The sequence below is a fragment of the Pseudonaja textilis genome, chromosome 6 (genome assembly GCF_049901715.1).
Source record: "Pseudonaja textilis isolate UNSWEBS1 chromosome 6, rPseTex1.2, whole genome shotgun sequence".
NCBI lineage: Eukaryota > Metazoa > Chordata > Lepidosauria > Squamata > Elapidae > Pseudonaja > Pseudonaja textilis.
This window is the reverse complement of record NC_141995.1, coordinates 40,878,299-40,902,969: the sequence shown is the minus strand read 5'-3', so window position 1 is coordinate 40,902,969 and position 24,671 is coordinate 40,878,299. Positions and strand designations below refer to the sequence as shown.

At 34.8% G+C, this 24,671-nt stretch overlaps 1 protein-coding gene across 1 annotated transcript; it reads right to left on the bottom strand.

The window, feature by feature from the left end:
- Positions 1–5,922: 5,922 nt before the first annotated feature.
- LOC113435903 (protein FAM200C-like) lies at positions 5,923–6,726 on the bottom strand. Its single transcript, XM_026700028.2, has one exon. The coding sequence runs from the start codon at positions 6,724–6,726 to the stop codon at positions 5,923–5,925; it is 804 nt and encodes a 267-aa protein (XP_026555813.2).
- Between the last annotated feature and the right edge of the window lie 17,945 nt (positions 6,727–24,671).

Genomic DNA, 24,671 nt, shown 5'->3' with positions numbered 1-24,671 from the left:
ATTACAAAAGTAGATGCTTGCCTATAACTCATTAAAGCAGCTGCCCCTGTTTCCACCACCACATGGCTGCTAAGACAGGGAAGTGATTCAAGAATCTGAAGTCTTGCAGTCTTATTAATAATCTCACAACAGCCCTGAGTTTCCAGTGCTGTCACACTGTTACATCAAGTACATGACTAATATAGGAGTGAAGAAGGGGCAGTTATATAAGAAAGCACACTTCATATTTTATGATAAGTTAAATGACTCCAGAAAAGATATTATTTGTGAGCTTGATGGTGCTTAGAAATAAGAAGACTGATTATGATAATGAACTGCTTAGAAAAGAAAGAATGGTTATGATAATGAAATAAATAGAAAGAAAACAGTCAAAATATTACTCTAATGCCAGATTGCCTACTAGAAAAGTGTAAATTACAACTGAGTCTGCTTTTTGTTTCATTCCTATACATAATCTGAACCCAGGCTTAATTAGAATTTTTCCCTTAATCACAAAAGTGACTTTATATAGATATCTGTTCACCATGATGTGGGAGAAACTCTTAGATAAAGGATAAACTTTCATACAAAATAGAACTTCTACATCAATTCGAAGTGTATTCACTTTGAAGTACAAATGTATTGATTCAACATGAACTTACTTTCAAGTAAATGTTCTTAGAAACAAATCCTATGGTAAGAAAAAAAGTTCAGATGATAAAAAAAATCCTATCAGCTTTATCTTTTTTTTTAGAATGCAGCCTTATCCTTTTTCTTTTTAATAAAAAAAATGCAATAAAATGGACACTGATATTTTGGAACATTTCTCATTAATACTTGAACTATTTATTTATGTATATTTGTATGCATTTATGATATTTATGCACTGCTGTAATCTGTTATGGCTATGATCATGAACAATTTCTCTAACTAAATATATAATTCAACCAAGTTTGATCAAATAGAAACCTAAGAAAACACATAATCACAATCAACAGCATTTGCTGTTAGATCTCTTTCTGCTAATTTCCATTAATTGAGGGTTGGTATGTTTTTTTTTTAATGTGAAATACTAAGGAATGTCACTGCCTGATAATCTGATAAGCAGCTCAGGCAAGTCAAAGGTCAGTTTTGTCAAAAACATATTTTTTTCAATATATTATTTGCAAATATGATTATTCTGCTTTTTTTTCTTAGTTTTACAGACATTTCTTTCATTATAAATATTTATCTCTCCTTTAAAAATTTACCTAGTCTTCAGGGGCGGAGCTGGCATCATGACGATACGGCATGCAATCTTGGAGGTCTGAGATTGCTGCTGATATCTTTGCTCCTGGACGGTCCAAGTGGATCTAAACCATCCTAAAGAGACGGTGAATATAAAGAGCACATCCTGTTGATCCCCAAAGTCCCTGGTAGATCCAGGAAAGCTCTTTTTGCCAGCAGCAAAGAGGTAGCCATTAAAGCTGCTGAAGTTGGGACAGCTCCGAAATGAAAAAGAACGAAAGAGAAAGTGTGCCGGTTTGGTGAGAACTTTTCTTTATTTAAAGATTTGAGATGACACCCTAAGGGAAAGAAAGAATCTGTAAAAGTTTTTTGACAGAAGTGAATAAGTGGAGATTTTGATCCTATATTTTGAAACTGGACTGGTTTTTTCCTTTTTTAAAAATCTACTCTTTTCTTTCCCCTTTTAGATTTTACAATATATTAAGCCAGAGACTCCCTTTTAGTCTTTTTTTAAAAAACATATTTTCTTCCTTTTTAAACTAATTCTTATTATACTCTGCCGGAAAAGGACGGGGAAAGTGAAAGCTAAAGAAACTTTGTAACACTGCCAACTAGAGGCTTGGAAATACTCTACTTTTCCTTTGACCAGACAAAGCTGAGAAAGAATTGAGACTTTTTTCAAGGACACTGCCTGTTTGATAAGATAGAGATAAGAGCATGGGAGAGTATTATTGCAGGTGCTCTTCTGGGTTTCTATCGATAGTTGGAGTCTGGTGTTGAAACCTAGGGGAAAAAAAGGTGATAAGTTTTTGGAGAAGAGAGTTATAATAAGAGCCTTGGATAATTAAACAAAGTGCAGTGTGCTCTTTTTATTTTTTCTAAGTTGTGCTATCCCTCCTCACCAGTTTTATTTTATTTCATTTTTTTTTTTTTGCAATAGCTATTTGGATCTTTGGCTTTGTTGGAGCTTGTCTTTTTTTTTCTTTTTTTTTCTTTGGAAGTCCAATCTCTACGCTTGCTTTTTATTTTAAAGGGAAAGCTTTAGTATTAATGTTTCTTTTTTTTTTAAGGGAATAGACTTTTTTTCCTCCTTTCCTGGTATTTTTGTTTTTTCATCTACCTTTCTGATTTATTTTTATGCACTCTTTTCTATTTGAGACCTCTCAATTGGATTAAGGTATTGAAGAACCTGAAGAATTTTTCCTTTCCTTTTTCTTTTTTACAAGCCTTTTTCTTCATCTAACTACCGATTGGATTAAGGTATACAAGAACCTGAAGAAATTTTGTCCTCCCCCCACTTTTTTTAATCATTACTATTTGGCTTCTTTTTTCTACTATTTTTATTTCGAACTACAATTTGTTATTTCACAATTGGATTAAGGTTTAGAAGAACCTGAAGATTTTGAATTGCTTAAAATGAGTAGGAAACTAACAGCTCCTGGTTTTTCAACTTCTACTTCCTCCTCTCCACCATCTGGAGGACAACGTTCAATACAGATAATGTTAAAACAAGAAAAAGAACAGGAAAAAGTGACTCTGCAGATGATTATGCAAGGAATTCAAAATATTCAAGCACGATAAGAGAATATTGAAAAGAGAATAGAGAACATTGAACAAAGAACAGAGAACATTGAACAAAGAACAGGGAAAACCAATGAAAAAGTGGAGAACATCCAACAAATTGAAGAGAGAGATTTCAAAAAATTGAAGAAGATAAACAAAGAGACAAGAAGATTGGAGATATTGATAATAGATTAACAGTGGTTGAACAAGATAAAAGTGGTATGTTGAGATGGGAGATGGATAGATCAGAATTCTATCTTAGATTCCAAAACATAGAGGAAGAAAAAGGACAAAACTTAGCTGAGATAATGATAGAAATACTGTCTGAAGCTTTGGAAATAACTCAAGAGAAAATGATGGATGGAATAGATGAGGTTTATCAAGTTTTCACAAGATATGCGATGAGAAATAGCTTACCAAGAGAAGTTCACATTAGATTTACAAAGAAAGCCATTAAAACACAAATATTGCAAGTGGCAAGAGAGAAAACATTGAAATACAAAGGCAAGGAGATTGTGGTCTTAAAATAAATACCCAGAAGAGTGACAGAGATGAGAAGAGAATACCGATTCCTGACTAAAATGCTACTTAAAAAAGAGGTGAATTATAGATGGCTGATTCCAGAAGGGTTAATATTCACATGGCAAGAACAGAGACATAGAATTGATTCAATTGAGAAAGCGGAATTATTTTATACAGAATTTTTTGGAAGGAAAGAGGAAGAGGCAGAAAAAGAGACCTCACTAATTGAATTCCAAGAGGACTGTCAAACGGAGACTGAAAAAGAAGAAGGAGCAGTAGGTGGAAAGGAGGGAGCCAAAGAACAACGTGAACCAAGATCTACGAGGAAAAAGACTTCACACAGTGGATGGAGAAAGAATTGGCTTTTTTCTTTAGAGAAAACAAAAAAGAAGATACATCAGTTCAGAATGTATGGGATACAATGAAGGCATATGTTAGAGGCTTGATAATAGACTATACAAGGAAAAGAAATACTATGAAAAGATTAGCCTCTAAGGCCTTAGAGGATGAGTATAAAAGACTTGAAAAAGAGCTACAGAAAATGCCACAGAAAAAGGACATCAAGCTAAAAATGGATATAGTTAAACATAAAATGGGTCAAATAGAAAAAGAAGAATTAGCACAGAAAATTAGAGGTGCTAAACAGAACTACTTTGAAGACGCAAACAAACCAGGTAGATGGTTAGCATACAAATTGAGAAAGGAGAAAGAATCAAGGAAAATATTGCAATCAACAGATGACCAAGGCCAAGTTTTGCTATGGTAGTAAAGAGAAGAAGGAAATCATTCGAGACTTCTATGGGAAACTATATATGCAAGAGAATATTGATGAGGAAAGAGTTAAACAGTACTTACAGAATGCTAATTTACCTCAGATACCTACAGAGATTGAAACAATGTTAGAAAGCAATATAACGATGATGGAGTTAACTGAAGCACTCAAGCAGCAAAATAATGGAAAGGCACGAGGCCCAGATGGACTTCCTGCAGAATTTTAAAAACATTATAAGAATCGTTGAATCTTCCATTGCTAGAAGTTATGAATGAAGTTATGTTAAAGAAGAAGATACCTAAATCATGGTCAGAAGCCTATATTACACTTATTCCAAAAGAGGAGGCCGATCCATTACAAATTAAGAACTATAGACCTATTTCTCTACTAAATGCAGATTATAACATCTTTGCTTCAATATTGGCAGAAAGACTTAAAAAATATTTAAATAATTTTATTCATCCTGATCAAAATGGATTTCTGCCAAAGAGACAAATTAAAGATAATATGAGAGTAATCTTGGACACCTTGGAATACTATGAGGCACATCCTGAAAAACAAATGGCTCTGATATTTCTAGATGCACAGAAGGCATTTGATAATGTGAATTGGCAATTCATGTTATTACTGGGAGATGGGTTTTGCTAGAAAATTTATTCAAGCAATAGAAGCTATATACTATAAGCAAACGGCAAAGGTAATGATAGAGCAGGGGTCAGGGAATTTTTTTACCTCTTACCCCAAAAATTTATAAACGCAGACGTTACCCCTTGATTTGAAAGTAAGGAAATCATACATCCAATAACATTTTGAATTCAAATACTGTATTTAAAATTACTTTGAAAGCTTCAACTTATTTGAAAACTTCAGGTTTTGGAGAAATGATGTTGCTTCATCTTGGATACGAGATCATCAATATTGGGACATTTTGATGTCAGAGCAATATGGATACAGTCTTCCGGGTCCAATCGATTTCTTGTCTTTGTTTTTATGTTCGTAAGAGTGGAAAATCCTTGTTCGCAAAGTGTAGGTTGTTGCAAAGGCAGCAACTTTTTGAATGCTTCCTCATGTGCAATTTTGAAGGCCTTTGCAGGTGTTGACATCCAAAAATGTGAAAGATCTGCTTTGTTTTCAAATGCAATCTGTGCTTCATTACTGCATCGAAGCTCAAGAAGTGACTCTGCCAACCCTTGAGGCTCTTCTGGTACAGCACAAATTTCACATTTAAAGGGTCTACAATCCAACTGACAGCATGTGAATCAAGATCTGGAAAGTAATCAGAGAACCGCTCTTTGAGTTTAGTAAGATGCCTTATAACTGTATCCTTGATGTCTTCAAAAGTAATATTTTCACAATCTTCCAAGAACAAAGCTAACGTTGAAAAGGTAGCTATCTTTTTCTGTTCAACTTTTTGCCTCCAATATGAAAGCTTTGATCCAAATGCAGAAATCTTTTCTCTGGCTGAAATTATATTTATGTTTTTCCTTGCAATTCTTTGTTCAATACATTAACATGCTCAAACATATTCAAGCAATATGCAAGATGTGCAACCCACAAGGGGTTTGTAAACTTCTCTGCAAGAACATGCTTTTTCTCAACCATAAAACTTTCAAGTTCAGTTTTGAGAGCCCACACTCGGTTCAGAACATTTCCACGTGAGAGCCACCTCACTTCAGTATGATAAAGTAGGTCTGTATATTCAGCATCACCAGCTTTACATAATTCACTGAAATAATCGCGTGTTTAGTGCATGTCCTTTTGACAACATTGACAATCTTCATAACATCATGCATGACGGCCTCTAATGTAGGTTCCAAATGTTTCACAAGCAGAGCTCTGGCGATGGATAATACAGTGGTTTACTTCAACTTTTGGGTTTTCTCTCTCACAAAAGCCACAAAACCATTAACATGACCCAACATAGCTGGAGCTCCATCAACAGACACAGCAAGGCAGTCTTCCCACTTTAAATTGACGTCATTAAAGTATTCATTAACTTTATTGAAGATATCAATTCCACGAGATCGCAAGTCAAGAGGAGAACAAAACAACAATTCCTCTTCAATTAAATGTAAACCTTTGTAGCGGACATATACCATCAGCTGAGAATTACTACTAACATCCGTAGTCTCATCTAGCTGAATAGCAAAGTATTTACTCTCTTTTACTGAGGAAATAACTTGTTGCCTCACATTTTTTGCTAAAATAGAAACTCTTTCTTTAACAACTCTTGCAGACAAGGGCACACAATTTAGTTTCTTGGCTTCATTCTGACCACACATAATCTCTGCCATTTTCAAAGCTGCTGGTTTAACCAAATCCTCACCAATAGTATAAGGTTTTTTGTTTCGGGCAATCAACCAGGCCACTTCAAAGCTAGCCTTGGATGCTGAACATTGACTGAATGTACCTCTAAAGCTGCTGTCCAATCTTTGTCTTTTGACAGACATTTCCAAATTGACAAAATATTCCCGTGGTTTTGAAGCCAGATGTGGGTGCAAATTATCCAAGTGTTTCTTCAATTGACTCTTTTTCAAAGATTCTGCAGTCAGTACTTTCAAACAAACAACACACTGTGGTTTCATTATTCCTTTGTCGTCAATTTGGGTAAACCCATAATCAAGGAATTCTTCCTGGTATATTCTTTTTCTAATTGATGTCATCTGAAGGGTGAAAAAGACAATGATTGGAAAAGTTGTAACCCTGACTGACAGGCTGTGTACCAATTAGCAGGATGCACCAAATTTAATAAAGATGTGCATTATTTTTACTGGAACATATTGCACACCAGCCATGGGGTGGTATATAATAAAGGCAGTTTCTGTGCACTGAACATAACGCGTGCACACACACACAGCTTTAGAAAATGCAGCTGCAGCTGCTGAAGATCAAAGCCCCGGATTTGGCAAGTGTGTGTGTGATGTCGTGCTCCTCTCAAGGAAAAGAAACGGGCAGAAAGAGAGAAAGGAAAGCCTCAAGCCAAAACTGCTCCGGGTGCCATCCTGTCCCTGAGTCACTCCAGGAGAGTCCCTGAAAGAAGACGAGGTAGCTGGCCCAGTCACCTTCCCTGGCCGCAGCGTGGTTTTGAGGCCAGCAAATGAAAGTTTGGCGGAGACTTTGAAACTGCAGCTCTGACTCCACAAGGGAAGATGGTTGCACAAGATCTGTCGCCCCCCCCCACACACACACCCGCCGCCTTCCCCCTGTATCCAGCTGAGTCAAGGCTGGCCACCAGTTCGCACTCGCACCAAGCGGAGCTGCCACCCCTGACTCCTCCGCAAGGCACGCACGCTGACGCACAAGACGCAAGTCGGAGACCGCCGGTCTTGCATGAAGGAAGCCAAGGCAGCGCCAGAAAATGACGCCCTCCCGGCCTCTCCCCTCCCGGCCACCTCAGGCTGCTGACACATAATTTGGAGGTCGAGGCGGGAGGAGGTGCCCTCCCCCCCCACCCCGCGGCTGGGAAGAAGGCGGGATAGCTCGCCCAGGGAATGAAATGTCACCAGGCTTCCTGAGGGCTTCTGGGAATTTTCTCGGGGCCAAGGCGGCAGTTGCAGGTGCCTCTTCGCTTCCTGTGTGCCTGGCAGTGATGAGAGGCTTCGGGAAGGAGCCGGGCTGGCTGGCTAGTTGGCAGGCAGGCAGGGCCTGGGGCGAGGAAGCGGGAAGGGAGGATGATATTTGGGAGCCACGGTGACACAAACTGCGCGCCAAAAGCGTGCGGTCATCGCAGCAGCGGGGAAAGCGTCCCTTTTCCCAAAATGCTCTGCCCTATGCCAGAAGCTCGCCTTCCCTAAAAACGGGCGGCGCGGCTCTTGCAGAATCTAGCCTGGAGTCATTTCCGACCCAGGAAACAAGGGTGGGGTGGAGGGGATAAATTTGCCTCAAGGGTGTTTTAATAACTGCTGCTATGCCGATAGTTCCGCCATTGGCCAGCGCAACCTCCTCATTACCCCCAGATTTTCACTTTTACCCCATTTGGGGTAATTTACCCCTGTTCCCCGACCATTGTGATAGAGGGAGAACTAACAGACTCTATCAATGTAAGAAAAGGAACAAGACAACAGTGCCCACTATCACCTTTGGTGTTTGTGTTAACTTTGGAAGTGCTAAACAGAAATATTAGAGATGAAAAGAATATAAAAGGAATGAAAATCAAAAAGGAAGAATTTAAGGTGCAAGCATTTGCAGTTGGTCTGGTTTTCATCTTAGAAGACCCTCTAGAAACAGCACCAAAATTGATAGAAAAAATAGAGACATATGGAAATGTGGCTGGTTTGAAAATAAATAAAGATAAGACAAAGATCTTGACAAAGAATATGCTATTAAGACAAAAGGAAGAACTGGCAGACCTATTGAAAATTCAGGTCACGAATAAGATCAAGTACTTGGGGATATATTTGACAGCAAGATATAGTACACTAAAAGAGAATAATTATATCAAACTTAAACAGCAGATAGCGCTAGATCTGGCGAAATGGAAAAATTTACAACAGTCACTAATAGGGAGAATTTCAACAATCAAGATGAATATATTACCAAGAATTTTATATTTGTTTCAAACAATTCCAATTAGGCTTGGAAAAGATTACTTTGAAGATTTAAATAAAATTGTGTTGAAATATATATGGCAAGGTAAGAAAGCGAAAATAAAGTTAAAACTTTTGCAAGATGCCAGAATTAGAGGAGGATTTGATTTGCCTAATTGAGAGTTGTATTATCAAGCTACAAATCTGATGTGGGTTAAGGAATGGATAACATTAAGAAATACTAGATTGTTGACATTAGAAGGACATGATCTGTTGTTGGGGTGGCATGTTTTTTTATGGTATAAAGGAACTAAAACACAGGAGTATTTTAGAAGACATTATATATGGGAGTCTCTGTGGTTAAACTGGGAGAGGATTAAAAGACAATGTTATTTGAAAATTCCAGTCTGGCTATCGACTATTGAAGTATTTTCTTATCCTATAATATACAAAAAGGAACAAACAGTTAGATATGGTGAAATATTGAATGAAAAGGGTGAACTCAAATCTATACAAAAACTTGATTTAGATAAGATTTTGACAGGTACTGATGAAAAGGTGATTAAAAAATTGTATGGATATTTATTAGAAATTAACAAGTTAAAGAAACTATGATTGCTTGGGGGAAGATTTTTGAATATGGGATTGATTTAGAGAAATGGCAAAACTTGTGGTCTCAAAATTATAAAATGACAATGTCAACAGCATATAAAGAAAATTTGTATAAGATGTTTTACAGGTGGCATTTCCCGCCGACAAGAATAGCAAGAATGTTCAAGAATAAATCTGAAAGATGTTTGGAAATGTCATCAGACACCTGGCTCATATTACTATATGTGGTGGACTTGTGCAGATGCTAAAAAATACTGGACTAAAATCCACACGTGGTTGGAAAAAATGACAAAAAAAACATATAGACTTGAAACCAGAGATATTTTTATTGGGAATTTTACCTGAAATATATAGTAAAGACTTGAAATATCTGATTGTAAATGTATTAACAGCGGCTAGGATTGTATTTGGTAAAAACTGGAAGAATGAGAAAACACCATCACAGGAGGAAATCATTAAGAAAATATTGGAATGTGCTGAAATGAGTAGATTGACATTTGAAATTAGCGAACAAGAGGATAAACAATTTTATAAAATTTGGGATCTATTCTATCAGTGGTTAGACAATAAAATACAGTAATTAAATATGTAGACTTTTACAAAATAATAAATATATAAAGATGTACTTCTTTCTTATTATATCTACAAAATGATTGTAGGATAGATTTGGGATGATAATATGAACTGTTATAAAACAAACTAAGTAAATTATGATTATCCTGTAAAACATGAATGAATAAAAGTATAGTCAAATGATTGATTAATAATGATACTAAGGTATTTAATTTTTAATTGAAAATACGAGATTATATGCAATGTAATTGTAATTGAAGACTACGAAATGGAAGCACAAAACAATTTGTAAACCAACCGGCACACTGTATGTATACATATGGAAGATGGCTTGATTTTTTTATGTTTTGTTTGTTTATGTTTGTTTTTAAAAACCAATAAAAACTTAAATAAAATAAAAATAAAAATTTACCTAGTCTTCTAACAACTTTCTCAATCCAAGATATTTTTCACAGTTGTTGAATTTTCTGAATAAAAGAAACATTTGCATAAGAATATATTTTGCTTTATCAGTATGATAATTTCTATGTCCAAAACAGAAAACAAGTTCCAATAGAAGTCATAATGGCAGAGGTATATATGTGTGTGATTGTTTGGATAGTTAGATTATATATATTATATATAAATTTATATATGTGTTATTTTAAACAAACCTGGGTAAATTACCAAAAATAGAGTAATGATGGTATTCTTTTGGGTAATAAGACATGAACCCATTACCCTATCAAAACAGAGACATTTAAGTTGTCTTAGTTTTATCTGTATTGGGTAAAAAGGATTTTCTGATAAGTGATTTTGGGTAACAAAAGTAAAAGTTTTGGTATCACTGCACTAACCTAATCTAAAATAAAATGAAATTCTTTTGGACATAAGGAACCATTCAAATAAAATTACTGATCAATCAATCAATGTATGTTTTCCTAGGATACAACCCAATAACCAAATGCAGATATTTGTCATTAAAAAGAAGTTAATATAAATAGTGACAAATAATATAGAAGCTGTTCAGTCTTAAAATGTGGATATAGCAAAGAATTCATACTTTGTTTTCACAATATTTCTTTTCTTTCTCTTCTTACTTCCTTTTCTTTTTTCTTTTCTTCTTTTTTCTTTTTTGCCCTAGCACTTCAAACAGAAGGTTTGAAATTGCAGTCTGCCCAAAGCACAGTTTCTATTACATCCTCAAAGGCAATCACTATTGCAGAAACAGACATTTGAGAAAACTAGATAATTAATCCAGTGCAGCTGGCATAAAAAATATATTTTGGCACCAAGTTCAATACCATTAAATTTTTGGCACCACAGTATATGAGTAGCACCTTGGGGCAAGTTAAATACATAGAGACCTAGTAAATTGTTAAAGCTGAGAAGAGAAGACAGAGAGACACAGCTCAGTTTTCTTTTCCAAGGCCATTGGACTAGGCTCAAAACAAAGAGACCAAACCTAAAAAAAAAAAAGTACTAGAATATAGCCTGAAAGGTAATATTCTCAACGTACTTTTCCTCAACAAGCCTGGTGTAAGACTTCAGTCCTTTAGGATTCTGTCTGTCTCCAGTTAAATTGCAGGTGACTGGGACAGATGATATTAAGGGTTATGTATGTATAGGCATTTTATTGTAACCATCCACAATTACTTGTTGAACAATTTGGAAAGCATTCAAACACACCATATCTCAAATCAGCCACAGAAACTGCTGCAGTGGATTGAAATGAAGCTGTAACATTGTATCAATAATCAATCATTGTTCTCAACTTTAAAACTATAAATTAGTGGAAATACTAATTATTGTATTTCTGGTATGGTACAGCATATGTTATAACGTTACCATGTTAAAATTATATTTAAAATTTTACTGGCCTAAACAAGTCAGAGATGTTGAACACTGTTGCAAATATTGTCTAGTTGCATCAACAGATCAAAAAGAAGGTATTTCTACAACTGGCTGCTGCACAAGTCAACTTTTACAAGTCAAGATCTAATTTATTACTTTAGAAATGGATTCCAATTCATTAGATATACTGTATATGTTTGCAACAATATATGGGCTTCCAAAATAACACAAATTACCAAATGCTTGATAAACAAAGTAACAGTCCAATTTCCACAAGGGGAACTGAAAGAGGATTACTCAGATATAAATAAATGCACTGCAGCCACTCAGAATACCAGGGAAAAGAACCCAGATCATCTATACAACCTTCCGACAAAAAGAATACACATACATTTTTATTAACCAACTCTGCTATGGAAAGGATAACACTGTCATACTCAAAAACATATCAGAAACACTCAACAGACTATTACAACAAAACAGCATCTCTATAGCACACAAATCAGCTAAAGCCATGCAAATCTTAAGTAAACCAAAAGACCCAGAAACCCAAGAAGAAAAATCAGGAGCCATATGCAACATAAAGATTGTAACAGCCTAGACAGGACAGGCAGAGGACTAGCAGAGCACATTCATGAACAGCATGTTAAAGGACAGGATGAAAACTTAATCTTGCAAGACATGGACAGACCAAAATGGATTTGCCTTGATCCTTGATATAAGAGGTAACAGAAAGAAAGTTTTGCAAGCTTTCAATATTCTGTTATTATGCCTTACAACAATAAAGTAACATTCCTGCAATTCTTGTGAACTTTCCTGACTTGACTTTGAATGGGTAACAAAGAGCCACTGGAAACAATGACATGGGTAATTAGCATGTACAGCCCCAAAAGGATTGGCCTTTGATTATTCCATCCCTAAATGTTTTACAGCAGCAGCAGCAGAATTACATATAGAAGTATAAAACAGTTCCTTTTTCTATTTTGCACTATGAAGGAAACAATTTGCAGATGATCATCCAACAGATGATGGATATGGATTGATGTATCGATGATAGATAGAAAGATAGATGATTCCCCCCAATTTTCTAGGTAGTCTAAGTTTCAGCAAGTGTGATTGGAGGCATAAGGGTTTTTTTTTTGAACAGGATAACATTGTATTTCTTCTTTTACTAATATTACAAAGAAGACAACTTAAATGATGACTATATGCAAATACTTTTATTGTAAAGGACATTTTTGTCTTGAGTAACATGTTCAAGGTTGTATGAATGACTTATCTATCAATACATTTATCCTCGGCTATCTCTGACACATGCTTAACAAAAACATTGTTGTGGTTATGCTATACTTTGTGGCATAAGGAGAATACATACTTTCTTTTTTTAAAGCATTTGTTCTTTCATTTTCCCCCTTTGAAAACCTTGACATTTGCATCAAGAGTCCCTTGAGGTCTTTCCATATCTGCTGGTTTTCTATTTCATTACATCAATAGCACACTTCACCCATTTTGGGTCCTCTGCTTTTTTCTTCCTTCTATGTTATAATGTATGCACAATAGTGTTATAAAGACTCATCAAAGTCACTGAACTGCATTAGTCTTTCAAATGTTCTCCATATTTATATAAAGCTACTAACATTCTTCAACTTTTATTGTTTTCTGTCAAACTTTTTGTGGTTAAATTTTTTTCTCATACCATGTATAACTTATTGAGGTTTCCATCAATTTATGATGAGCTTTCTTAAAATCGGTATGAGATATGCATTTGTACAGTATTGGATTTTAACTATAAGTTAATTTGCTGAAACATAAATATATAATATAAATTTAGGGTTGTATCCAATCAGTCCAATTTAATCAGTAGGTCCCTGGTATTGGAGAATTCCAATAGAGGTGTCCTATTGGAAGAAAGGAAAAGTTGATTGTTTATTATATACTCCATCTTTACTGGAGACTTGGGTAGATATTTCAAAAAAAGTATCATATATAATACAATGGACTGTTAGAGATACTCAAAAATTACCTTCTTCGATACTCAGACATTCAAAAATTACTTTTTTTGTATTCAATGAATAAGAGCCTTTACTTTTTTTAAAAAATAAATAAATATTGTTTTGGCACATCTTTGATACAACAGTATAGTTTCCACATCTGCAACTCTATAAAAACTGCAATGTCTATGAATTTGCCTCTGAAACTGTTGTCAGAAGAAAATTCTGGATTATTTTACATCATAATGATTTAAGCATGTTCATTCTTTCTGATTATATTTTATTACTTCTCTGCAGAGGTTTAATATTTGCTATACACATAATAGACATTCATTTTTTGCCAAGAAATTCCATCAGAAATTCCCAGAATAATAGAGTTGGACACATTTCAGATATTGAAAGCATGCTATCTCATACAAAATCATGGAAATGATGGAAATGGTTCTCCCCCCAAAAAAGTGACACTATGACATTTCCTAAGATAAATGGACAAAGTTTTTTTTCCTAAGTAATCATATAAACTCCAGAATGTCCTGTGTAACTCATCTCTTTCTCTTTTATGGACAAGTACATATTTCCCAATACCATAAAGAACTACAGCCCCTACAAATTTTATTGTATTATATGTTTCTATATTTCTATAATTGCAGAGCATTCCTGGAAATAAATGTGATTCTAGAATTTATAAATTAATTTATTATATACCAAACAGTTTCGTATATACGTGTGTGTGTGTGGGTGGGTGGGTGGGTGGGTGGGTGTAGGTCATAGATAGCACACTGGATCTCTTGGTATTATATTGAGAAACATAAAATTAAACTATGTGCTTTTCATGTCAACTACTTTGGAGAGCAGTAAACTGTTTCCATGGGGAAAAAGCAAGCACAAAATCCTTTCTTCCACTAGAATTATAATGTGGCACATAAGATAAGTAGTTCAGTCAGGATGACTGGTTTACCTGTTTTTGCACAAAATATTTCCCTTCCTTTGAGGACAAATTGTCATCTAAATTTGACTTCTATGAGCAATATTTATCCTGAGTGATGTATTAAGCATACTCCTGTTAGTCCCAGCACTGCTTGAAGGAATGGGATTCTAATTTACATATTTTTATCAATCAAGCTGCAGTTGGTTCCTTGCTGAGAAACAAAAGAATTGTGATTGTTTTTTTCTGGAAAGAAAAGAATAATTAACAGGAAATCAGCTGATATTTTTGTGGTTATCCTGGCATTTACTTTCCCTGCTCTTGGTGACCTTTAGCAATGGGTGTAGTTGGAAGATTTTGACCATATAAAACACTTTGTAAACTAATTTGTAGCATATACTGCATACAATGGACCAGATGCTGGAATATTCATGTATATACATATTCATGTATTTATGAGACTGGGATTATGTGTTTTATTCCCAGTAACAGAAATATAATGTCTGTCTTCTGGTCTGGATACTATCAGAAAGTTATGAATTGGCCTCCCTTATGTTTCAGTGCAATTATTATGTCATCTGAAACTGCCTTTCCTAAGCAAGAAGAGGAGAGGGAGAAGAGGGGGAGAGAAAGGGAAAGGGAAAGAGAAGGAGGAGGAGGAGGAGGAGGAGGAGGAGGCAGCTAAATTGTCGTTCTTGGTCTTTAGGTCCAACACTATTTTTCCCAAAGTACATTCAAAACTAATGCATCAGACCATGTTGGCAGGGTTGAAAGCAATGTGCCAGCTAGAAAGATATGTAGAAGTGATTTTTTAGTCAATTCTTTCATTAAAAGTTTCTGAGCACATTTTAAAAATGATCCATTAATCTTTCCTATAGAGACCTTTTGAGGTTTTTGTCTGTATCCTAAATTAATGTGCTGTAAGAAATTAGTTCTGTTCCTGTCGTGAACTGCAAGTTTAGTATAGTTAAATATTGGAAAAATAATATATATACTTCACTGGTTTAGTGATATTTAAAAATCTAGAAAAATGTTCTGTCTGAAAAATTAATACAACAAATAATAGCAGTGAAAAACCTAAAATATGTGCTTGTTTTATTCAAAGCTGATCATTTATTACTTATGTTAGAAATGCTTTTTCTCAGCAGGCTACCTTCCTTGTACAAAGGTCCCTGTCTACAAATATTGAATATGTGATTGTGTTTATATTTCTTTTTAAAATCAATATCAAAGTGTTATTCTTTCTTTCATTTCATTTTATTTTATTTTTAATTTATTTTTCTTTCTAACCCTATATTTCTTTAAAGGTGCTTGTCTTATTTTGTCTCCCCAATCAAAAATGGTTTATGAAAGATTTTAGAAAGCCAATTCATTTTCAGGGTGAACAAAGGATTTATGGGTTCTTATTCCGTAGAGGTATATATTTATTTTCTGTGATTATTTGTTTTCTTTTTTCTAATGCCATGTTTCCTCCTTTCCTTTCTACTATTCATTAAGGTATTGTCTTCAGTTAGATTTCTACTAAAACATTAAAAATTTTCTCACTTCGAAGAAAGTGTACTTTCATTTTTAGTATATTTTTCAAAAATCAGTACTACTACTAAAAAAATTTCATCAAAGGAATTCTAAAATCTTAATTCCTAAATATGTCTTGGTGGAAAGAGACAAAGAGGAAAAAAAGGTATAAAGTGGGTATAATTGAGTGGATCCAATGTAGTTATTCCATTATAAAAAAATTTGCGAACAGAATTTAATTTAGATTGCTTCTGTTTTTGAAAAGAAAGTGAAGGCTCACATATTACTTTGTCTATATTCTTGAGGAACCTGTACATGTCCTGAAAATGTTTTATAATGTACAATTTCTATTGAAAAAATGGTTCACTGGATTTGATATTTCGGTGGATGGACAATCATGGATCCAAGCCTACATAATATAAATGTTTTGTTCATTGCATGTGCATTCCCTCACCAGTTTAAAGATGTCATACAAGTAACATTCTCTTTAAAGTTATTTTTGCAGTGCATTAAACTGAAATATTGATACCTCAATGTCACTTATGAGTTTCAGGATACACAAGAATAAAGGTTTGCATATCTCCAGTTTGCATCCAGAAATTTAATCATTAAAGTCAGGGGTGGGATTCAAACATTTTAACAACCGGTTCTGTGGGCGTGGCTTAGTTGGTGGGTGTGGCTTAGTGGCCATGTTATTGGCTGGGTGTGGCCAACACAATATCACTCACATCGAAGCACGCATCTCCTCGCCTGGCCTCTCATGACTGTGGGGATGCTGCAACAGTTGTAAGTGTGAAAAATGGTCATAAGTCATTTTTTTCAGTGCCATTGTAACTTTGAATGATCACTCCACACAAGCAAAGTACCAGCAAAGGAGGGGAAAAAAACTCCAGAGAAGTTCCTGAGACAAGAAGTCTAGTCCTGCCAAGAATGTAATAAATGTTAACGGAGAGGCAGTTTCTGTAAGCAACACCAGAATGTTTCCTTCCTGCCTTCCTTACAGGATTAGGCCAATAATTTCTTCTAATAACTGGTTCTCTGAACTGCTTATAATGTTAACAACCAGTTCTAGCGAATAGGTGCGAACTGGTAGAATCCCACCCCTGATTACAGTATATTATCTCATAAGGCATTTCATACATATATTCTTAAACCCTGCTCTTTTATGTATAGAAAAACAACTCACCAATCAATGAGTAGTACTAGTGCAATAATAAACATTTATTTGACATTTTTAAACCATTCCAATTATAGAAAAATCCTTTGCTTTTGAAAGGAAGACAATATCTTGCACTTATATAAGTGAATAATTTTTGATAAATTCCACGTCTTCATTTGTCCAGAAATTTGAAGCTTACCAGCCAGCCTCAGCTAATTTCCAAACAAAGATAGTATAAACTATCTTTAATGCCAATGATGTTCAAGTGGGGTTCCAGTTATTTTGGGATTGCACCCAAGGCAACTATTATTATTGGTACTACCTTTGTTTGTCTTTGCCACAGTCATTCTATTTCTATTTCTGGTCTTTGTATATTTGTATCTTCTCCAGTTCTTTCTCCTCTATTCTGCTGTTTCCAGACACTAGACTTTTTTGTCTTTCGTATTGACAGTTGTTAAGTCTCGAATGTTATGTGGCGGCTGCCTGTCTGTTTGAATTCTAAAGTCCCAGAGCAATTTAACTTCTTCATTTTCTGACTTTCTCTATTATATGGTCCTAGCAGTTCTTGCTTGCAGGCAAATGATATTTCTTGCAGATCTTCCAATGAACCATTGTTGCTACTTTGTCATGCCGCTGCTTGTTGTCAGTCTGTGCGATCTTCTCACAGCAGGTGATCCCCTGTTTCTTCAGCTTCTTTGCATAGGTGGCACTTACTGTCTGGTTTCTCAATTCTGGCTATGTACTGATATCACTAAATTGTACGTTTCGGTTTTCAACAACTGTGATATCTGGCGTGTTATGTTCCAAATGATGATCCATCTGTATTCAAAATTCCCACAAGATCTTCAACTTCTCATTTTCAATAACTTTTTCTACTTTATGTCCCCCAGGACTTTTCAGATACAGGTAAGTCATATTTTTTACATAATGATCAGTGGATTTATTTAGCAACTTGGTCATGTCTTGCTTCGTAATCTGTTTGTGCAATTTTGCTGCATTCACATATTAAATGTAAAACAGTTTCAACTTTGTCATTACTAAAACAGCAGTTTGGATTGTCTGTGGTTTTTTGTATCTTCGCTTTCATGGCACTGGTTTGCAGTGCTTGTTCTTGAGCAGCATATATTAAACCTTCCATTTCTTTCTTGAAGGTTCCCATCTTAAGCCATGCCCATGTCAAGCTGCCATCACATTTTCCTTCAGTGTTTTTCAAGTGCTGTCCATGCAAAGCGGTTTTGGTTTTCCATCTATTCAATTGTCATCCAGCTGTTTTTCCTTATATTCTGCCTTTGTTTCTGTTTTTATAATGTTCTCTGTTTTCACAGGCTACAGCAATTTTTCTGTACTTTGGTTCACATAATCATTCAAACTTCATATTTCTTCTTCTACAGCTTGATGGATTTGCAATAGCCCTCTGCCCCCTATTTTTCCTGGCAGGTGCAACTTGTCGATGTCACTTCGTGGATGTAAAGCATAATCAAAGTTTGCATATTTTCCAGTCCACATTGATAATTCCAACTGAGTAGCATATCACTAGAACTGCCCATGAATTAATGGCTTTAATTATGTTTCCAGAACTCAGTTTTGATTTTAATATTTTGAGGAGCCTCCTGATGCGTTAACTCTTTGACTTTTCCATTCAAGATGTTATCTGCTTCCAATATGCCTAGGTATTTGTAACTGTCATCCTTTGCTAATGCTTTCACTCTGCTTCCATCTCTCAGTTCTATTCTTTCTATTTTTTGCATTTTTCCTTGCTGCATGGATAATATAGCACATTTTTCAAGTCCAAAGTTAATTTTGATGTGGCTGCTGAACAGTTAAACTCTGTTGAGTATTTATTTAAGTCCAGTGGGGCTTTTTGCATTTATTATTATTATTGTTATTGTTATCTGTTTTATTCATTAAACACAAAACTCAGTCAACTGGATACTTTAAAATGTATCACAAATATAATTGACTGACTCAACCAAGTATTTTCTTAAAATATATGTTCCGAGTAGGGTAGTCTTTTGCAACTCCACTGGTACCAAGTGTCCTGATGACAATGATTATCATTGTTATATGTTTCATCCCTAATTTATTATTGAGAGGCTTAACTGTTCCAATGAAGCTGAGAGCTGTGCTGGCGGTAGTGCAAACTACCAGCAGGTCTAACTTTGTCAGAGATGTCTAGGCCGAGGATCAGAACTGAGTGCACTCAACAACCCATGCAATGAATCATGATGAAACACAACTGAACAAAGCTATACAGGCTCGGTCATCACCCAGGTTAACAAGGACCGTGTCAGGTGTTGAGGAACCTGGGCTTCCATCGATAAGTGGGTTACAGGCCATGGGTCCCACTGCTGAGTAACCAGGGCATGGGCCTGCAGGGTTATTGGAAGCTGAACAACCTCAGAAGTGGCAGAAATACACCATGTCAGAGAACCGCACTGTAATGAAATGCTACTACAAAGCAGAACCAGAAAAATGAGGCTCAAAAAAGGATGTACTACTACTACTAATAATAATAATAATAATAATAATAATATTATTATTATTATTATTATTATCTCTTTAATTCATTAAACATGAAACTCAGTCAACTGAACATTTTAAAATGTATCACAAATATAATTGCCTGTGCTAACAGTTGATACAGGTTGCTAACAGCATCCTAAGTATCAACCAAATATTATTATTGTTGTTATTATTGTTATTGTTGTTATTGTTATTTAATCTTCAATTTGATTTACAGACTAGGAATGGTAAAAATGTAATAGTTCAAGTCCTAATCAAGAACCTACGAGCTATTAAGGTAGCATCTGAGTATATAGGCAGTTTCTAATAGGGTGTTGGTTTTTTTTTTTTTTTGCAAAGTCAGGATATTTAGGTCTAATAAGTTCAAAATTCCTCAATAGTTGCTCAACTTCAATGTTCAAATCATGTAATTTTATTATTTTTTCTAGTTTCTATTTAATTCATCTGCTATTGCAATATCAATGAACCAGACTGAGGTGTGTTGTGGGCCAAATGCATGTCTGTTTGGATCTGAAAATCCCACAGCATTTTGACTTGTTTATTTTCAAGAACTTTGTCAATTTTGTGTTCCCAGTCATTTTTTCTGCATTCAATCACAAAACTTCTGGCAAAGCTTCCAATGTATAATTTTGGCAATTTGATCTTGATGTAGATAATCAGTCTCTGAGATTTTGTTGTCACCACAGACAATGTGATCCACTGTTTCATCTTTTTCCTTGCATAATCAACATTTGCTCTTGTTGCTGACATGCTGAATATTTGGTTTCATGGAATTGGTATGTACTTCTTCTAGAAACAATTTGCAATTGGAGAGTAAAAAAAAAACCAAAAGAGTACCAGTGCTATTTCTATAAAAAAATCTGAACATGAGAATACTGGAATTAGTGTGAGTATACCTAAAGATAAGTATATTTTTATAACTTAACTTTTAAGTGCATGACATGATAGGCAGATCTTGTATTTATCAAAGAAAAAGCTTCTCTAGGAAGGTTTCATGAATACCACTTGATTTCTATGCTAGAAGAAATATGGCAGTGAATATGTATATTCTCTATTTAAATTTTTGATTAGTGAAAATTGTACTGCACCAGTAAATATCATTTATATATCTATTCACTAATTTCTAATTTAGTAAAACACATTTCTACAATTCTAATGGATCTAAAAATAAAACTGCCCCTTACTGCTCAGAACTATATTTTAAAGTTCAGTCAAAAAACACCATGGGACATTTTAAAATGAATGAGAAAATTTAATTTAAAAATTCTACATGCTTCTTTTATGATTAGGGATATATTACTAATCTTGGTTAAAGTCTGTCCTTCATTCGTATTCTATACATAATCCTTCAACAGGTAGGAACAATTGACATTAACAATTTGGAACAAGTGACTTGTGTTTTATATCTATTAGCATTAAAGAATGACTAACTGCAAAATTTGCTATTTTCCTCCATTAAAACTGTCTTTCTCTCTTGGAACAATGCATTATTCTGCCTACCATTACTGATTAATGACAAAGAAATTATATTTGTGATATACATAACCTTTAAACGCACATTTTAAGTAAGAATAGACATTAACCAAGTGTGCAGCAGGATAGAAAAAAAAATGGTTTGAAAGCAGATTTCCAAAAGAAGGATAGTATTCCGAAGACAGGGTTTCTAAATGTCAAAAGTTCCATTCTGGTTTCATCCATTCTGTCTGAAAAAGAACTATCAACAAAGCTTGGTGAAAACAGTTTAATTATTGCTCTCTTGACACTTGTAATACATTTTCAGAAGCAGCCCTGTACATTTATTTAGCAGCCTTGTACATTTATTTAAGCCAAACAGTTGTACAACTAAAATGTCCTTTGAGGGATTTCATTTTCCCATCCATATTTTTCCTACCTGATCTATGTGCTAATATTTTTCAACAACTTTGTCATTTCAGTACATATTTTAAAATGTATCTAGAACTGTGTTCTCAGTTAACAGGCCATCAGTGAAGTGAGCAGCAAACCGTCAAAAAATGGTACAGTAAAAAATGAACAGTAAAAAATGGTTAGTACATTCCAGCCCTTTTTCTGAGTCAAGTAATTACACCACACTAAGAAAAGAAACTTTTGCAACACAGAAGACATGCTGTCCCTGAAAGCTAAACCATGATAACTTTAATAATTTGTTTGTGCCATTATCATAATGACATTTTTTTCTGCAAAAGTCTGCATGAGCAATAAATTCATGGCAGCTACCGAAACCTGATCAAGTGAAAGTTGTGTTTCTCAAAACTATGCAACTTGTGTTATAAATTAAAGCCAGGGCCTTAAGGCTGTAGGTAATGTGACCAATGGATAAATGCAAGGAATTCATCAGCCTACTTGAGTAAGACTCTACCCTGATTAATTTTGCACATACATAATCACTGTGAGGAATACATGTCTTTTTTCTGACAGAAGCATGATTTTGGGCTCCATTCAGACAATCTAAATTCACTGAAAAAAAATTAGGAACAGCCCAGTTCAATCTCACACAAAATTATTGATTTTTTTTCTGTCACATTATTCTGAATACAGGTAATCCTCAACTTACGGCTACAACTGAGTCCAAAATTACTTTTGCTAAATGAAATATTCCTTAAGTGACTTTTGTCCCATTTACAACTTTTCTTGCCACAGTTGTTAAGTGAATCACTGCAGCTGTTAAGTTAGTCACATGGTTAATAAGTGAATCTGGCTTCCACGTTGGCTTTGCTTGTCAGAAGGTTGCAAAAGCTGTTGACATGACCCTGGGACATTGGAACGATCATAAATAAGAACCAATTGTCAAGCATCTAATTCTGATCATGTGACCATGGAGATACTGGTTGTAAGTGTGAAAAATGGTCATAAGCCACTTTTTTCAGCAGCACTGCAACTTCAAACGGTCACTAAGTAATCTGTTGTAAGTCCGGGACACCATTTTTGTACTGTTTGACTATATAATTACTTGGAACCTGACTACTCACTGAAAGTGCCCAACCACATTGATTGTGCAATCAGCACACCAGCTCTGTGGTGTCTGTCCAGTTTTCCAGAATTCTAATAGTTATGCAGCCAAACTAAGACCAAGGGAGAGAAAAAAAAGAAAAAAATATTAATGAACCTTGAAAAGTAAATAGAAAACAAGTCAAAAGAGAACTGTGCATTTTTAATAGAAAAATAAGGTGAAGGACATAAAACAGAACATTTGAATTAAAATACAATTGTATAATACATTGCTGGTTAAATAAAATTGGCATTTCCTTTTATCTTCACCTCTGATTCTGGGAATTTTGGAAAAACAAAACAAACAAAAGAAACAGTTGACAGGTGAGCAATGAAGGCTATGTGTGAGAAAGGAGCAGGCAAGGCTCCTTTCTCATACATAGAGCAAAAGAGCAGAAGATAAAAGATAAACTATTTTCTCTATGCCTCTTCCTGTGTCTCTTAATGTTTCTCTCTTTTTTTTTCATTCTTCATTTACATAAACAAATTAGTTAAATGTGGATGAAATAATTCCATTTCTTTGGCTACTTCAATGGAATGAACACATTAAATACTAAATTGCTAAAGGAATGAAGGCTGATTACAAGGAAGCTCTAGCAGATGATAAACAGTAAATGATAGAAACCTCTAGGGAGCTGAGCACCTTCTAAGAGCCACTCCATGCTTTCCACTTATAACTAATAGGGCTCCATTACTGTAAATGCTGTGCCCTCTTGGCAGGAAAGTAAGCAAATTGATGGCCATTACCTATGCAAAAGATTCTATATGCTGCATGCAAAGGCTGGAAACATTTGATAGCTTTGGAGAAATACATTGTGTCTGACAAAACCAGAATTGTGAAGAGTCATAAAATGACTCACCAGATGCCAAAGCAACTTTCACAATGAATAAAAGATGAAAATGACATCTATTTTTCTTATTCTGTGAAGCTGGTAACTAACAAATAATCTTAAATAAATCTGATGTATTGTTCCCAACTGACATGCTAATGCTCCAATGACCTAGTTCTTATAGCTATATCTGTCAAATAAATTTTTAATACTAATAGGCTCTTTTATCATGTAGTGCTACAAGCAAATTTGTTTTAGCACCCACAGTATGATGGTATAATTTGTCTCTGAGTCTCCAAATTCATCAATTACTCTTAAAGCAACTGCTTCACTACCATGTGTTAATGGTCAAAAGCTATATAAACACCCAATGTATGCATCCTGTAGGACCATATAGAGTGAATTTTTCTATAATTAGAACCATATTACAGAATCCACACAGCTAGCAAGTGATGTATTGCTATTGTATAACACATAAAAAACAAACCGTTCTGAATAGCACTCGAGTGGCTATGGTTGTTTGTGAAGTTGTAACCTCTATTGTGTTGTATGTTTCTATTAAAATGGAAACTGTTGTTTGAATGACAGATCTCTACTGCTAAACAAGCCATGAACATTTAATATCTATTTTTCTATTTCCTTCATCCTCGGAGAAAGATAATGTGATTTTCTTTCTCTTTTGATTGTCTAACCCCAAAGAAAAGCTGTTTGGATATGTGCTTTCCTTTCTTGGATGCGTGTGACAATTAATCATTGTATATGTCTAGACCCCATGGTAATCTTTGCTCATGTTCCTGTCTCTACATTCATCTTTGGCATTGTGTGTTTAGCTGTAATATAGTCCAATTGATTTGTTTGTAGTTGCAATGCTGTTCTCATTCTTGTCCTTCTGGAATATCTTTATAGCACAAACTTGCCACATTCTCAACTCCTAGCATACAAAACTGATTTACAGGATTAGAGCAAAAATATTTAACTGTGGAAGTAATAGCATAGATGCATATAGACTTGTCTCCTTCTGTTATTGTGGAGATGTGGCAATTTTTCTTAAAAACTATCTGAAAAGAAAAGCTAGTGAGAACATAAACATATGTATAGAGAAATCAGTAATTCAT

Coding starts and splice junctions, on each gene's coding strand:
- LOC113435903 (XM_026700028.2), bottom strand. CDS start 6,726: ATGACATCAATTAGAAAAAGAATATACCAGGAAGAATTCCTTGATTAT.